Source organism: Giraffa tippelskirchi, chromosome 2, assembly GCF_054371585.1.
Source record: "Giraffa tippelskirchi isolate mGirTip1 chromosome 2, T2T-mGirTip1v1.2.pri, whole genome shotgun sequence".
NCBI classification, from domain to species: domain Eukaryota; kingdom Metazoa; phylum Chordata; class Mammalia; order Artiodactyla; family Giraffidae; genus Giraffa; species Giraffa tippelskirchi.
The window spans coordinates 18,627,909-18,644,344 of NC_137276.1; the positions used below are offsets into that span (position 1 = coordinate 18,627,909).

At 43.0% G+C, this 16,436-nt stretch overlaps 1 protein-coding gene across 28 annotated transcripts in view; it reads right to left on the bottom strand.

The window, feature by feature from the left end:
- Positions 1-830: 830 nt before the first annotated feature.
- The window catches only part of ACSL5 (acyl-CoA synthetase long chain family member 5), a 49,147-nt gene continuing 33,541 nt past the window's right edge, over positions 831-16,436 (bottom strand). For 10 of the 28 annotated variants that reach the window (XM_081539796.1, XM_081539633.1, XM_081539660.1 and 7 more), the window contains 15 exons: positions 15,929-15,961; positions 15,789-15,840; positions 14,950-15,023; positions 14,328-14,405; positions 11,933-12,067; positions 10,702-10,836; positions 10,078-10,173; positions 7,083-7,155; positions 6,713-6,801; positions 6,062-6,178; positions 4,029-4,172; positions 3,242-3,343; positions 2,681-2,752; positions 1,841-2,001; positions 831-1,096 (listed from right to left, as the gene is read on the bottom strand). In XM_081539796.1, coding sequence (XP_081395922.1) covers positions 1,861-2,001; positions 2,681-2,752; positions 3,242-3,343; positions 4,029-4,172; positions 6,062-6,178; positions 6,713-6,801; positions 7,083-7,155; positions 10,078-10,173; positions 10,702-10,836; positions 11,933-12,067; positions 14,328-14,405; positions 14,950-15,023; positions 15,789-15,840; positions 15,929-15,961 — 1,341 coding nt within the window. In that variant the 3' untranslated portion in view covers positions 831-1,096; positions 1,841-1,860. Of the gene's footprint in view, positions 1,097-1,840; positions 2,002-2,680; positions 2,780-3,197; positions 3,344-4,028; positions 4,173-6,061; positions 6,179-6,712; positions 6,802-7,082; positions 7,156-10,077; positions 10,174-10,701; positions 10,837-11,932; positions 12,068-14,327; positions 14,406-14,949; positions 15,024-15,788; positions 15,841-15,928; positions 15,962-16,436 lie in introns of all 28 variants that reach the window. The other 18 variants (XM_081539815.1, XM_081539678.1, XM_081539837.1 and 15 more) reach the window with 5 other exon arrangements.

Here is a 16,436-nt window from a genome sequence, read left to right on the forward strand (position 1 = left end):
GTTAATCTCTGTCTGCATAGCAGTACCATACTGTTTTGATTTCTGAAGTTCTGTAGTGTGTGGGAGTTCCCTTGTATATCATTTGTTGCTTTTCCCTTGCTGCTTTTAGTATTCTCTTTTTATCTTGAATTTTTGTCATTTTGATGGCACTGTGTCTTGGTGTGTTCCTCTTTGAGTTAATCCTGTATGGGAAAGGAAGTCAAGGACACAGCAGCAGCTAGACATGCAGGGAAACTCATTCCTGCCTTCCCTTCTGTCTCAATATCCCAGAATAGCTCTTCTGGGCTCAGTGTCTAGAAAGACCAGAAAGGAACACTCTTCAAGACTACATGGGTGATAAAGGAGAAAGCACGAATTGTGCTCAGCTGGAGTCAGACTTCAACTGGTATTTCTTATTCACAGCTGTGGGATAGAAGGCCTGATCCTCAAGGTCATTTCCTTCAGTAGCTATCAAACATGGTGGCGTTCTAGAATCACCTAGGGACCTTTAAAAATCCCAATGCCCACGCTGTACCCCTGGCCAGGTTATCCAGAATCCATGAAGTGTAACGCAGGCATTGGTATCTTTTTAAACTCCCAGGTAATTCTAGTGCGTAGCCAAGTTTGATGGAGAAGACAATGGCACCCCACTCCAGTGTTCTTGCCTGGAGAATCCCAGGGACAGGGGTCCTGGTGGGCTTCCGTCTATGGGGTCGCACAGAGTCGGATACGACTGAAGCGACTCAGCAGCAGCAGCAGCCAAGTTTGAGAGCCACTAGCTTCCGTGATTGTCAAGGAACCCTTGTCTACGGCTGACTCGCTTCATGATCCACGAGGAAACACAACACAAATTCAATTCTCTGCAATAGTTTATTCTTAACACCTTATATTTTCAGGCGATACCAGCACATGTTGAAGACGGGTAAGGTACAGCAAGAAGTGGAGTCGAGAGGAAAGATCAGTTGATTCCTTCCCAGGAGATACAGCTGTTGTGCAGGCTTCATGCCTTCATTCCCAGTTCAGGAGGTGGCCACTCAGTGCTTGCTTCAATTACTGGACAGATGCACTTGACATGAGTTTCAGCTCCTTTCCCCACAGCTTCCAGCTCAGCAGCAAACTGTTGGGAATAGATTCAGTCACCAGGTATACTGTGGAAAACACTCTCAGAACATTGTTTTTGGACACAGTGTCACAGGCCCAGTTTTACATTCTCCCAAGTCAGAGAAACTAGAGACTTTAGGAAATGCTCAGGGGGATCAAATTCTTCCCTTCTGGACCCAGACTTTAGTGAACACAGAAGGACATAGAAGGAATCTGTCTCATAAACATGATTAATATTATTATAGCTTAAAACTCTACTTAATTTTAGGGGTTTTATGGAATAGTTAGAAAATATGTTCTTAAGTTCCTCAGAACTTACAGGTCTCTTAATCTGAACCTTGAAAACTCTAAATATTGAGACCACCAATGAGTTAGTTTAACTATAAAGCAAGGAAAAAGTCCCAAAGGATCACTTTGGCCCCTGAACTAGTTATCACTTATAAAAGCTGGAGATCACAAGGCAGGAACAAAGATACTGTATAGATGGGCCTTGAAGGAAGGTATCTTGATAAAAGTAGTCCTAACACCTAATATGTCATTTAAGCAACATTTAAGATGGGAAAGACAAGAGTTATTTAGTTCAAGGCTAAGCTTCCACTTGCTAAGTCTCTCACTGAATATTTTTTAAAAGCCCTAAAATTATGGTTTTATAATTTAGTAGGTAAAACGACAGGAGGAAAGACAAAAAAAGAAAATGAACGTAAGATTAGTTTTTAATCCACATTCCTACAAGGCAGGATACTTATGGGCCCATACTTACGCAGCTGTAAGTACCTACACCTACTCTTGGCTGTTCTCATACAGACTGTTGATTTGAGTCCCAAAGTACTTGGCAAGGTCTCCCCGCTTTGCTTTCAAGGTTGGTGTCAAGAGTCCGTTTTCCATGGAAAACGGCTCTGGATGTAGATGGATGCATTTGACCTGGAAGAGATGCACAAGAACACACATTTATTAGTGATCCGGACTGTTCTGCGGAGCCCTCCTAAATGCTATGTGAGACTTCCCTGGTGGTCCAGTGGTTAAGAATCTGCCTGCCAATGCAGGGGACACGGGTTCCATCCCTGGTCTGGGAAGATTCCATATGCGTCGGAGCGACTAAGCCTGTTTGCCGCGACTACTGAGCCCACATGCCACATCTACTGAAGCCTGTGTGCCCGAAAGCCAGTGGCCCACAACAAGAGAAGCCCCCTCCACAACAGAGAGTCTATACACCACAACCAGAGAAAGCCCACACACAGCAACGGAGACCCAGCTCGGTCAAAACTACATAAAAAATAAACGCTATGTGAGGAAACTTAAAGAATATTTTCTCATATAGAAGTGACATGATGAAGTGGGAGGGTTAGGAAAACAGTAACATACGCCCATTCTCACACTAATAATTTGGGAAAGACATGAGTGGAGAAGGAGAATGAATAATGAACAGCATGGAGGGACTACACAAATGAATGCAAAGGTCACTGCCATTTGTCATTAATGGGTTAACAGTACCACTGAAGTCAGTTCCTTGGAAACTGGACTTCTTAACCCCATTATAAATGCAAACTTGAACACTTTCTAGTGTGACTTGAGAGGGCAGGATAACATGAGTAGTACACACCTGTTCAAAGGATTTAAGGCCAGCTTCTGTCCCAATTTTCTGCATGTCTTCTAATATGGCTTTCTTTATGGTCTAGGAATATAAAACATAGCTTAGAGACTGGCTGTTGAAAAAGAGCCTAAAGGAAAGGCTGAGCAGGAACCAATTCAAAACACCTACTAAACTCATCAGGATAAAAGCAGGATGTGGGGGTATGCGCAAGCACGTGTGATATCTAAACGTTGCTCAAAGACAGTGATGAGAAGAAAAAGCAAACCTAAAATGGTAACAGGGGTTTTCTCTGGATGGCATTAATTCCTCATTTTCCAATTAATTTTTTCACAATGCACATATTACTATAAAAAGAATAGGGATTTTGATAGTTGTTTTGATAGTTAAACTCCCCATCTCATCTTCCAGTCTAATAAAACCAGCCAAAACAGACACAGCAAGAGTCTGTTTATCCAGCGAGGAGGCTCCGGGAAACCCTGGGTGCCCAAGTTGAGGGGGTGGAGAGAACAGGGAATCCCCCTCCCACGATGGGCCTATGGATGTGCATAGGCTTTCCTGAGTGACACTTACTTGGTTTTGACACAGTTCTTCAATAGAGCCCTTTACCCCAGTCTTGGCTGCAAATGAGGGAAGTGCATCTGGGTCAGGAACCACTATTCCCACTAGAAATGACTGGAAAGGAAATGAAGGCATGTGAACTAGCGCAGCACTGCCCCCTGGTGGGGCAAAGAAGGCAGCTTTCTATCTTCCTAATATGCGGTGGTTACCAAGCCTGACATTCAGGGCTACCATCCCTTGGATGGCATGACCAAACCAGTCAGTCCTAAAGGAAATCAGTCCTGAATATTCACGGGAAGGATTGATGCAGAAGCTGAAGCTCCAATACTTTGGCCACCTGATGCGAAGAGCTGACTCATTGGAAAAGACCCTGATGCTGGGAAAGATTGAAGGCAGGGGGAGAAGGGGACGACAGAGAATGAGATGGTTGGATGGCATCACCGACTTGATGGACATGAGTTTGAGCAAGCTCTGGGAGTTGATGAAGGACAGGGAAGCCTGGTGTGCTGCAGTCCATGGGGTCGCAAAGAGTCAGACACAGCTGAGTAGCTGAACTGAACTGAATCCTACTATTTTCTCACCCTTTATTTCAAACCCTCATGGAACTCTAATCCCATTTTCCCACTTAACATCTCTACAAAAATGTTCTATTCAAATGTGATTGTTCAAAAAGAAGTGGTGCTCAATATTAAGCTTAAAGCCATTCTGACCTCTGCATACCAATCCTCCCCCACTCCCAAGAAGTCAAGTTTAAGCACAGTGTTTATAAAACTTCCTGTTGTTATCAAATGTATGTTACCTGTAAGCTTTCCCCGTGTATAAAAATCTGCGACACCAGCCTACTCCTGATGTAGATATTTTCTATCTTCTCTGGAGCAATGTATTCTCCTTGGGCCAGCTTGAAAATGTGTTTTTTTCGGTCGATGATCTTGAGAGTTCCATTCTGCAGCAGACAGGAAGAAAACAGCATCAGTGTTTCTGAGCCTATTGAGTAATGTCAGTGAAGAGCGAGGTGAAATCAGAGGTAATCTTTTTTTTGTTTTTAATCTTCCTTTTTAAACTTGACCTCTCCATTGACTTTTGGACGATCTTTCATTTCTCTTTTTGGATTTGGGGGAAGGGGAGGGATGCAGCCTTCCACAAAACCTGTCTATACTGCATGTGTCTGTGAAGAGTCAGTGGGCAGCCTCGGGAAAAGTCCCCTGGACCCACTGGGATTATGTACATGGTTGCCTCATCCAACAGAAAAATTTTGCAGCTCTTAATTTCCACTAACTTAATTTCCAATTACTTCATTCCAGCACTCTTGGGAACAGGGAAGGTGTTATCTTTTATTAAGACTTTAGAATTAGATCTTCCCCTCCTCGTCTCCCTTTTCTCTATCCCTATTAGATCCAGGAGCAGTCTGTACAGCTCCACTGTGCCACCGCTAATCAAACAAGTCAGTAATTGCGCTGGTCAGGACAGAAATGGAGCCAGGGAGAGCTCTCTGACCAGCCACCAGAGGTCACTTGCAGGTTCTATCTCTGGGCTAATTGGTTTGAGGAGCTTAGGATTTTAGGGATTTGAATTGTAGAACTGGGACAAGCGGCAAATACAGTCCACATGATCACACCCGAAATAGGGCAATAGACTGAACCAACCCTGGAACCATCAACAAGGCCAACTCAAGAAAGTAACCACCAGCTCAGCCTAACAGACATCATCCAAAAGTGATGAATCAAGCTCAGCCCTTTATAATTCTAGTGTGAGAATGCATCTATTGCCTATACTTTGGGCTTAATAGACCTGAGAACTCTTACCATACAGACACAGATATGTTACCATAATACCCAAATCTATGAAATAGATCATTAGGACCAGTGTTCTTAGAGATTTTGTTGTCAAACATTCCTTGAATATCACTTAAATCTTGAGAATATTGAGCAAGAAGGGGGTTTTAAATCTGGTTACATTCCCACTCCCCCAGCACATAGTAGACAAAAACTTTCCAGAGAGGAAAGCTCTTGAAAATTCCCTGCAGGGGTTCTAAATTACCATCTTACCATGCAAGAATTTCCTCTCTTCTTAGGAAAACAGATGGGGTTTACAGAGACTACTTACTGCTGATTTTTTGTCAGCAAGCTATGCTTTAAAGAAAGTCTCAGTGTCTTTCACCAAGAGAGGCTGTGAAGGTCACTGAGAGACAAAAACTAGTCTCTGCATAAACCTGGCTTAGAAATCCTGCATCCTCATTTTGATATGTCTCTACTACATATTAAGTGGGAAAAAAAATATGTATCCCTATAAAAGGCAAACACTATAGGCCCATGGAGTTATCTTGAGTTGTTTCTGCCACAAGAAAAGTAAAAATCACAACAACAACAACAAAACACACTACTACACTTCTTTGGAAAAGTCACCAAATTTTCCCCTGTCTTTGAACAAGTCATTCCTGATATCCAGGCTTTCCTGGTATCTCAGCTTATAAAGAATCTGCCTGCAATGCAGGAGACGCCAGTTTGATTCCTGGGTCAGGAAGATCCCCTGGAGAAGGGAAAGCTACCCACTCCAGTATTCTCGGGCTTTCTTGGTAGCACAGATGGTGGTAAAGAATCCGCCTGCAATGCGGGAGACCTGGGTTCGATCCCTGGGTTGGGATGATCCCCTGGAGAAAGGAATGGCAACCCACTCCAGTATTCTTGCCTGGAGAATTCCATGGACAGAGGAGCCTGGCAGGCTACACTATAGTCCATGGGGTAGCAAAGAGTCGGACATGACTGAGCAACTTTCATTTTGAGCAAGTCTATTTCATTGTTAAGGGACACCCAGAAGTTTTGAAGAAGCACCCACCGGGAGCCAGCGACCAATGTCTCCTGTGTGAAGCCAGCCATCCTTGTCCAAGGCTTCCTGTGTCTTCTCAGGGTCCTTCAGGTATCCTTTGAACACATTGGTGCCCCTGATGCAGATCTGTACAGAAGTTGGGATGAGGTGGTGACAACAGCAAAGGCTGCTACAAACACCTACTCCTGCCTTTCATCTTTTTTTTTTTTCCACCACCTTGATTCATTTGATGCTTTTCACTATAGTATGAAGAACACCGGGCTTCCCTAGTGGCTCAGATGGTAAAGAATCTGCCTGCAATGTGGGAAACATGAGTTCAATCCCTGGGTCGGGATTGAAGATCTCCTGGAGCAGGGAATGGCTACCCACTCTAGTATTCTTGCCTGGAGAATTCCATGGACAGAGGAGACTGGTGAGCTACAGTCCATGGGGTTGCAAAGAGTCAGACAAAACTGAGTGACTAACACCAATGGCACTAATGAAGAGCACCAGATTTTAATTCCCATTGTAGGGGACAAAGTTAGGCTCCAAGACGTTGAAGTCTTTGCTAAAATTCTCGAAAGAATCAAACACAAACCTGCTCACAACTGTGTGCTTTTTCTGATAAGCACGTCCCCACCGTGATTATGTAAAAATGACTGCTGAGCACAACCTACTCACCTCTCCTTCATTGTTCGCAGCAAAGTAGTTCATATCAGGTACATCTTCCAGCTTCACATGATTGCAAGCCATGGGGACTCCAACGTGGCCTAGAACACACCACACTGAATCAGCCAGGATACTGGGAAATGGTGATAACTCCAGCCATATTTGAGAGATATTTTATGGATTGACTCTAGAAGAATAAAACTGAAAAGTCATCTGGCACCAGTGCCAGACAGTCAAGACAGAAAGGCCTGGACCAACCCTTAGATTTAGTATCTGCCACATTCATCCAGAGTATTGAGGCTATCTAAACACCCAAATCCTAGTTTATGTAGAACTCTTCACCCAGCCATTGTACCTGCTGTCCGGTAAACAAAGAACCTACCTGATTTCCAATCCCGAGGTGATGTAATTGTACAGCCAGCAGTGCATTCTGTTTGACCATAAGCTTCCAACACCTGTGTAAAACAAAGAAGGGTTTTGAGAGTTACTCAGGATAGAGCAGGACTTGGCCATGCCTTACGGCCAGACATGAGGAAAGCAAGGTGTCTGAGAGCTGGAGGACACTTAGTGTCTTAAAGCCTTGAATTCATGAGAACCTGAGATGCTAGGTCTTTACAACTGTGGATTCACTAAAAAAACAAAAGGATCCAGAAATAGACCGAAGTATGGAAACATACTATACTTTGGGAAATGTGGCATTTCAAGCTGATGGGGAAAAGAGAGTTATTCATTAAGTAACATGCAATCCAATGGCAATTGGACTTGAACCGAGGCAACGGCATGCTACTGAAGGAGCTAAAGAAAGTGAGAAGCCTCTTTTAAGGGAAATAGCTATGGTATAGAACAGGGGTTGGAAAACTTCTGTATATAGAACCAGAGAGTGAATATTTTTGACTGTATGAGCCATTTGGTCTCTATGTCAATGACTTAATTCTGCCAATATAGCACCAAAGTGGCAGTAGCTGCTGCTGCTGCTGCTGCAATACATAAATAAATGAGTATTTATTGATGTATTTATAAATAGAGGAAACAGGCCAGATTTGGTCTGTAGCACAGACCAACTGCTGGTATAAAGGATAACCTTGACTGGAGAGGGGCTGTGGGGGAAACACATGCAGAGTCTGAAGCGGGAATGGGGTCTGTCCCAGGCAGAGCTGGTAGAAGAGAGGAAGGTATTTCTGGGAGGGATATGACATAGGGCCTTCTGATCTATGGGTTTCAGGAGCTGAGGGAAAGGAAGCTGTTAAGCATGGCCAAGAGGATGCTAGTTTGAAAGGCCAGAGGAACTCTGGCATTGGCATCAATTCGGAATCTATTGTGAAGGCAGTTATACACATAGGTAGTACTTGATGAGGACAAGGCTGTTTGTTTCATTCATGCTGTGCACGTTGGCTGAAAGAATGAACTAGTTAGCCATCTGGCGGGAAAATATGAGACTGTCTGTACTCAAGCCCTTTTACTAAATTCCAGATGGAGCAGAGACTTAATTGAAAAAAGGTAAAACCACAAGGTTACCAGAAAATCTGGATGAAAACAGTTTTATGCAATATTGAGGGTCGGGTCAGGAAGCCTAAAGTCTAAGCCCTCATAAAACCACATAAAAAAGGTGACTTAGTGCATAAACATTTAAAACTTTTATCTAGCAATACACAGTGCAAAAGATGAAACTAGGAAATACACTTCTAACACAACAAAGATTGATTTTATTACTATATGAATTCTTAGAAAGCAAGGTGAAAGAGAACCAAACTCTCCTTTGCTCTTTTTTCTACAAGGAAGTAACGTAGTAACTCATGAAAGCAATACAGGTGCCAGTAAACAATAGAAAGGATGTTTAGGGACTTCCCTGGTGGTCTAGTGGTTAAGACTCTGCACTTCCAATGCAGGGGTCTTGGGTTCAGTCCCTGGTTGGGGAACTACGATCCTGCATGTCTCATAGTGCAGCCAAACAAACAAAACCTCACAAATACTATTAAATAAATCTGTGAATGTTCAGTGAGATGAGGGCAAGGGAAAAAAAGACCCCCCAAAAAGTTGTTTGGTGTTAATAAAAGAAACAAAGTTGTAATAAGATTTTTCAAGTATCTATTTGGCTAAGATTTAAATGACTGAAAACATCTATCACTAGCAAGAAGGTGGGGCTATCAGGACTTGTGTATTATTTGCAGGAATGTATAAGAAAGACAAGGCCCTTCTGAGGAAGTGTGAGCATCAATATTAACATGTAAAAAAACTCATATACTTTGGCCCAACAATTCCCACTTGCAAAGATTTATCCTAAATTGATAGTTGTACAAATATGCACAAATATCCTTATTACCTCATTGATTGTAACAGCAAAAAAAAAAATTATGTCTATCAACAGGAAACTGGGTTTCCTAGGTAGCACAAGTGTAAAGAATCCACCTGCCAATGCAGGAAATGTAAGAAATGCAGGTTTAATCCCTGGGTTGGGAAGATCCCCTGGAGGAGGGCATGACAACCCAGTCTAGTATTCTTGCTTGAAGAATCCCATGGACAGAGGAGGCTACAGTTCATAGGGTCTTTAAGAATTAAGAGTTGGACACAACTGAAGCGACTTAACATGAATCAACAGGAGACTAGTTATTTGGGTACATTCAATAAACTATTACAAAACCATTAAAATGATGTTTATTTGACTAGGATCAATATGGATGGGGCGAGCACTGCTTAGCAAGTATATTAGAACACTGATGCCATTTTTTAAAGATTATACTCCATTTATAGTTATTATAAAACATCAGATATATTCCCCATATAATAATATCCTTGTAACTCATTTTGTACCTAACCGTTTGTACCTCTTACCCTCCTACCCCTAAATTGCCCTCTACCCACCACTAGTAGTTTGTTCTCTGTATCTGTGAGCCTGATTCTTTTTTATTACATTCATTAGTCTGTTGTATTTTTTAGATTCCACATATAAGTGATGTCACATAGAATTCGTCTTTGTCTGATTAATTTCACTTGGCATAATGCCCTCCAAGTCCACTTACACTGCTGCAAATGGCGAAGATTTGTTAAAACTGATGCTATTTGTGTCAAGGTTTCTGTACACAGATGCATGAAGCAGTGACTGGAAGGATATTTTCTCTTGACTTTGAGCTTCTGGCTGACTTTCTCCTTGGCACTTTTCAGTTGTGTTTTCATTTTTATTTAAATAGTGAGTTTGACTTGTGCCAAAGTGAAATTAGCTATCATCAAAAAAAGTGCCTGTTACCTGAATGGGAAGGAAAGAAGAGGTGATATATGGATATATATAACTAATTCACTTTGCTGTACAGCAGAAACTAACACACATTGTAAAGCAACTACACCCCAATAAAAAAATTTAAAAAAAAAAGTGCTTGGCTTACCAGACATCCCATTGCTGCCCGAAGGAACATCAAGACGGAAGGTGAGATGGGGGCAGCTCCGGTGACCAGGAACCGAACCTTTCCACCCAGGCTTTCCTGTTCAATAGAAACAAAAGACCTGCTGAAAACTATTCCCTTGGCTTTAGTCTCCTGAATAGCAAAATGGGCAGAACAGCCTACTTATCCAGTGCTGTCATAAGGATTAAACTCATTAATTCACAAAACACTTAGGAAGGGTCCATGATTGTAGAAAAGAACTTAAAATGTTGGCTCTTATGGTCACCACCATCCACAGTGGGAACCAGACCTGCAATTTTTTTTTTTTTTGACATATCCTCAGGTAATTTGTATTGTTGGACCTTTCAAATTACTTAGGACTCTCAACAGACCACCTAAGAGAATGAAAGTGCTAGAACCTAAGAAAAATCCCCTTTCTGCATTTTGGCAAAATCCCTTTAGTGACAAAGTTGTCTGAGAGAGATCTCAAAAGGCTGAGTGAACACAGAAAGTGCCAAAGGGTCTCCAGTTAAAGAGATACTTGACCATCAAAGGCAAAGCAAAGTATGCTGAGGCAGAGGGCAGCTCAGACACGTACCTGGCTCCATCAGGATCTACCCAACATACCTGGAGCTTTGCAAAGATGAGCTTGTCCCACAGGCTGTTACGTCTGATGACACCCTTTTTCACTTCACTGAATTTACTGGCAACAGCCAAGTTCAACAAGAACTTCTTCAAGGGTGTCTTGGCTTCATTTTGTACCTGCAGAGTAACAGCTCTTCTTAGTTGGAAACCTATTGGATACTCACCAAAACCATTCATCAGCAAGCAAGAGATAGTGCTTCCTAACATCAAAAGAAAGTGGCTCTTATTCATGCACTGGTATGCTGAAAAATGATGAAAGTGCATGCTAACAAAGAAGTGAACTCTGTACACACAGACAAAGCTCCGGCTCCTCCAAATTCCTTGTCCTTAGCAAACAACCTTGACAATTGATACAGCATGTCCCCAAAAGGTAGCATCTATCTACAAAGTTACCTGGAAGTACTGATGAAACAGCTGATTGTGTACCACTGTTGGGGCTTTTGATTTAGGATCATATGTATGTATGTTATATAGTATCATAATATTACAAAGAAAACTTCTCACTGACCATTTTTGAAGGTCACTGGGGTACCAGTTCATTGTTTTCAGGACTGATAAATAAAGGGAAAAAAATCAAATATTTGTGCCTTCCTGGAAGACTCTCAGCTAATGAAGGCAAGAGAAACGCTTGGATGAGAAAAATCACCACTTTCCTAACCTTAATGAAAAACAGAGCAGAGATCAATAACAGCTAAAACTGTCATGAGGCCATGAAATTTTGGCTCATTTCCTTATTAGACCTGACTGTGGACAAGTTATTTAACCTCCAAGGTTCAGTCTCATCATCTGTAAATTAGGGATAATAAATGTTGGTGTGATTTCCTGGGTTTTTGTAGGAATGAAATGATGAAATGTATATGAAATATTTACCATGGGCTTAGCACCTCAGCAAGAAGCACACTAACCAGTAGGTGTTATGAAATCAGAGTAACAATTTCCAAGTCAGCTGAATTTTGAGAGGTTCCTCAAGTCTCTGAATTAATCTGTTTCTCCTATCACATCCAAGTAATCTCATCCGGAGGAAAAGGGGTTTCATTTGTATGATTTTTCATGGCTGCATTTGTAAGTGTGGCTGTAAGTGGATGCTGGTCGGGGGGGCGGGGTAAGGGTGGAAATGGAGCACAGTTCTTAGCAACATAGAGTCTCTAGGAGCTGTAGTCAGGCCTAAGCCCCACACAGCTCAGGGCCAACCCAGCAGAAGCAAGTTAAGTACCTTATCATAGACCTTGTTAAGGAGTCGAGGCACCGTAGGGAACAATGTGGGCTTCAGGGTCCTCATGTCGTCAGGCAGCAGTCGAATGTCTCCCTGGAAGAATCCAACTTTGGCTCCACAAGAGTACACAACAGCCTAAAAGCAAAACCAGAGGGCGGGGCTCAGAGCCAAAGAACCTCTTTGAGTCGGGTCTTTTGGGACAGAATTAAGGATATCTAATGGGCACTTTGATGTGAAGGGTTGACTCACTGGAAAACACGCTGGTGTTGGAAAGACTGAAGGCAAAAGGAGAAGGGGGTGGCAGAGGATGAGATGGTTAGATAGCATCACCAACTCAATGGACATGATTTTGAGAAAACTCTGGGAGACAGTGAAGGACAGGGAAGCCTGGCGTGCTGCAGTCCGTGGGGTCTCAAAGAGTCAGACACTACTTAGTGACTGAGCAACAACAAAAATGAGCACTTTTCCCTGCACCCCCTCACCCCTGACACTTCATGTACCCAGAACTCTGAGACCCTACTCCTCAGACAGGATGACACTCACCTCTGCCGAGGTGGCAGGACAGGTAAGTCAGATTGTGAGGCTACAGGCCCACCCTTACTCCACCCACAGCTCTGGGTGAGTGTCTAAGGCATCGTTTCTAAGGGTCCATTCATTACACAGCACTAAGAAAAAAGCACTGCCACTCAAACTAGAACACACCTACAGTGGTAAGGCCATCTCAATTTCAGAAGTGATAAAATGTGAAAACTCCGCAAGTTTTCACATATATTCACAGAATATATGTCAAGGCTGTATATTGTCACCCTGCTTATTTAACTTATATGCAGAGTACATCATGCGAAATGCCAGCTGGATAGAACACAAGCTGGAATCAAGATTGGTGGGAGAAATATCAATAACCTCAGCTACACAGATGACACCACTCTTATGACTGAAAGCAAAGAAGAACTAAAGATCCTCTTGATGAAAGCGAAAGAGGAGAGTAAAAAAGTTGGCTTAAAATTCAGCATTCAGAAAACTAAGATCATGGCATCTGGTCCCATCACTTCATGACAAATAGACGGGGAAACAATGGAAACAGTGAGAGACTTTATTTTGGGGGGCTCCAAAATCACTGCAGATGGTAACTGCAGCCATGAAATTAAAAGACACTTGCTCCTTGGAAGAAAACTATGACCAACCTAGACGGCAATTTTAAAAGCAGAGACATTACTTTGCCAACAAAGGTCTGTCTAGTCAAAGCTATGGTTTTTCCAGTAGTCAGGTATGGATGTGAGAGTAGGACTATAAAGAAAGCTGAGCACCGAAGAAGTGATGGTTTTGAACTATGGTGTTGGAGAAGACTCCTGAGAGTCCCTTGGGCCGCAAGGAGATCAAACCAGTCAATCCTAAGGAAAATCAGTCCTGAATATTCATTGGAAGGACTGATGCTGAAACTGAAACTCCAATACTTTGGCCACCTGATGTGAAGAACTGACTCACTGAAAAAGACCCTGATGCTGGGAAAGATTGAAGACAGCAGGAGAAGGTGATGACAAAGGATGAGATGGTTGGATGGTGTCACCGACTCAATGGACACGAGTCTGAGCAAGCTCCAGGTGTTGGTGATGGACAGGGAAGCCTGGAGTGCTGTAGTCCATGGGGTCACAAAGAGCTGGACACAACTGAGCAACTGAACTGACTGCAAATGTGAAAAACACGCTTATTAGAATTAATATTAATCAGATATCAGCACTTTAACCCAAGGAACTGAATCTTCCATTTTAGCATTTCATGTACCAAGAGATAAGCTGGTGGAAGAGGTATTTAAGCAGGGATCGGAGAGGGGCTTTCCATCTCTAATGACACCCGTGTTTTTGCTTTTGGTTCTCAAATCAGCCTCAGAATAGCCCAGAAAGCTTGGTGGCCACTCACAGAAGGCCAGCTCTTCCCCAAGGCATGTGCCATCGTCAGCAGCTCCCCGGACACACTCTGGACCCCTTATCTGGATCAAAGGCTCCTTCCTCGCCCCTCTGTGGGGAACTTCCTTTTCTTTAAGCATAGATCTTTTCAAAACTTCTAGCCCAAAGAAAAGAAAAAACAATGCCTCATCTCCCTGCGCAGGATAGATAGTAAGCCCCAGGCTATGAGCTCCAAGGACTTGCAGGCACCCTGTGGGAAGGCAGGAGCAAGCATTCACCCCATGCGATACAGACAGACTCAACACAGGAAGACTCTGCAGCTGGTTAGGGGTGATGCCAAGATTAGGACTCAGCCGTGACAACTCCCTGCTGCCCGTGCCCTCACATTAGACAGTGGATTGCAAATGTTGCAGAGCTGCCCTTGGAATAAATGTGTGACTAGCAAGTCAGGACCCTCTTTTCACACACCTGCTAGGAATATAGGGTCTTACCTGTACAAGCCTCTCAAACATATGAGCCAAGGGAAGGTAGGATATAGTCACGTCCTCAGGATTGGGCTCAAAAACACCCTAGAGATCAGGAAATGGAAAGGAGACAACAATGGGTTAACATCAATTTCCTCTTCCAAAGAGGATTTAAACACTTCTTCTTTCCAGGATTGCCGCATACAGTTGTGCAGATGTGCCCTGTGTGACTCAAAGGGCTGCTCTAACTGCATTGAGTGTGGAGATCTGCAGTGACCCTAATAGAGCAAAAGTCTAAGAGACTTCCCCAGAGGTCCAGTGGTTAAGACTTCACCTCCCAATGCAGGGAGTGTGAGTTCTATCCCTGGTCAGGGAGCTGAGAGCCCACGTACCTTGTAGCCCCCAAAAATCAAAACATAAAACAGAAACAATACTATAACACATTCGATAAAAACTTCACAAATGGTCCAGGTTAAAAAAATATATGTCTTAATGAATAAATAAAAGAGCAAAACTCCAGACAAAGATGTTCCAGTATTCATCCACACTCAGGCCTTCAACCTGTTTTTTCCCTCTCTGCCTCCTCTCACTTTAAGATTGTGACAGATTGACATTTTTATGAGGACCTCGTTTTCAATTGACCACTGACCTCCACAGATTTGAGAAAAGCAGAGGCATTGGAAACAATATTTTCATGGGTTAACATGGCTCCTTTAGGATCACCTGTAGGAAACAAGAGGTGGAAAGATCCAGTAAGTGACTAATAGGTTGTCTTTGGCATTGAAATGAGAAGTTACATTTGTCTGGTTCTGTTCCATGGAGCTGAGCACTTCTGTCCCTGGGTCTTTTTATGAATGACTGATACCCCTGAAACTCTACTCTGACTGCGTTATTAGCCTTGTGCTACCACACAGGGCACAGCCACCGTCTCAGCAACAGAAAGAAGAATCCAAGTGACCCCCACCCTGCCTTGTGCTGTTTTCATGTTGAAGACTTCAGATCTAATAATATTACCTAGCCATCACTTTATAAACGGGGCACAGTGGAATGGTTACAACTTCTAGGTTATTATGGGTCAAATTAAAATTGATTAAGAGTTCTAGTAGCCAGGTAGCTACATAGAGGGGGAGAAAGAGGACACGGAATGATCTGTTTAGATCTACCACTGGGCTATCTTGATTGAGTGAAGCCATTCCAGTGATGTTAAGTTGAGAGAGTGGTAGGCTGGGGGAGAAAGTTGACTTTAGGAAGCCATCTTTAAGGCCCTCCCATTCCATAGCATGTAAACTGCTCTTGGTTGTTCATTGAAATGTGTTTGCTTATGCTTGGGTTTTTCTAAGTGGGCAATCATATTCAGAAGTCTTAGATTATACGTCCCTCAGGATAGGGCTGCTTATAAAGCATATTTACCAGCCCACCAGTGGTCAGTGACTCAAGTCATGTTTTTGGCTAACCAAGGGTATCTGGGGCAACTTCCTGGATACTGACCTGTGGTCCCACTGGTAAAGCAAATGATGCTCAGATCTTCTGGTGCAGGAGGCTGGAGGGGGAAGCATAAGGGCTTAGTCTACCGTGAGCTTTGAGAGTTGGAGATGGTAAGACTCAAGATGAGGCAGAAAAAAACTTACCATGGGTTTTCTGAAGTTCTCTTTGCCTAGATTCTGCATGAACAGAATAGCAAGAAAGAAAGACATTAGTTGAGATAGACAGTCTTTTGCATGTGAACATCTCTGTGGGAATACAAGCAAAATTCCAACCCAGGTCAGGCCCAGAAGCCAACATTCAGGCACAATGGGAGCCTCGGGGATAAAGTATAAGTTCTCTCTAGAATACCACCTCATGAGGGCAGATCTCAAATGTCCAAACTTCCCATCAGACTCTCAAGGTTCAGTCTTCCAGGACCATTGCTAAATCATTTTAAATAAAATGAATAATTGACATTTCAAGGCTTACTGCACATTATATTACTGTCGTGAGCACTTTATCTTCTCTCATTTAACTCTTTAAATCTCCTCTGTGAAGTAGGGATGGTTTCATCTTCATATCACAGAGGGGGAAAGGAAGATGTGGTGCAACTGGCCCAAGGTGACATAACTAATGGATGTGGAGTTAGAAGGTGAACCTAGGAAGCCTGGT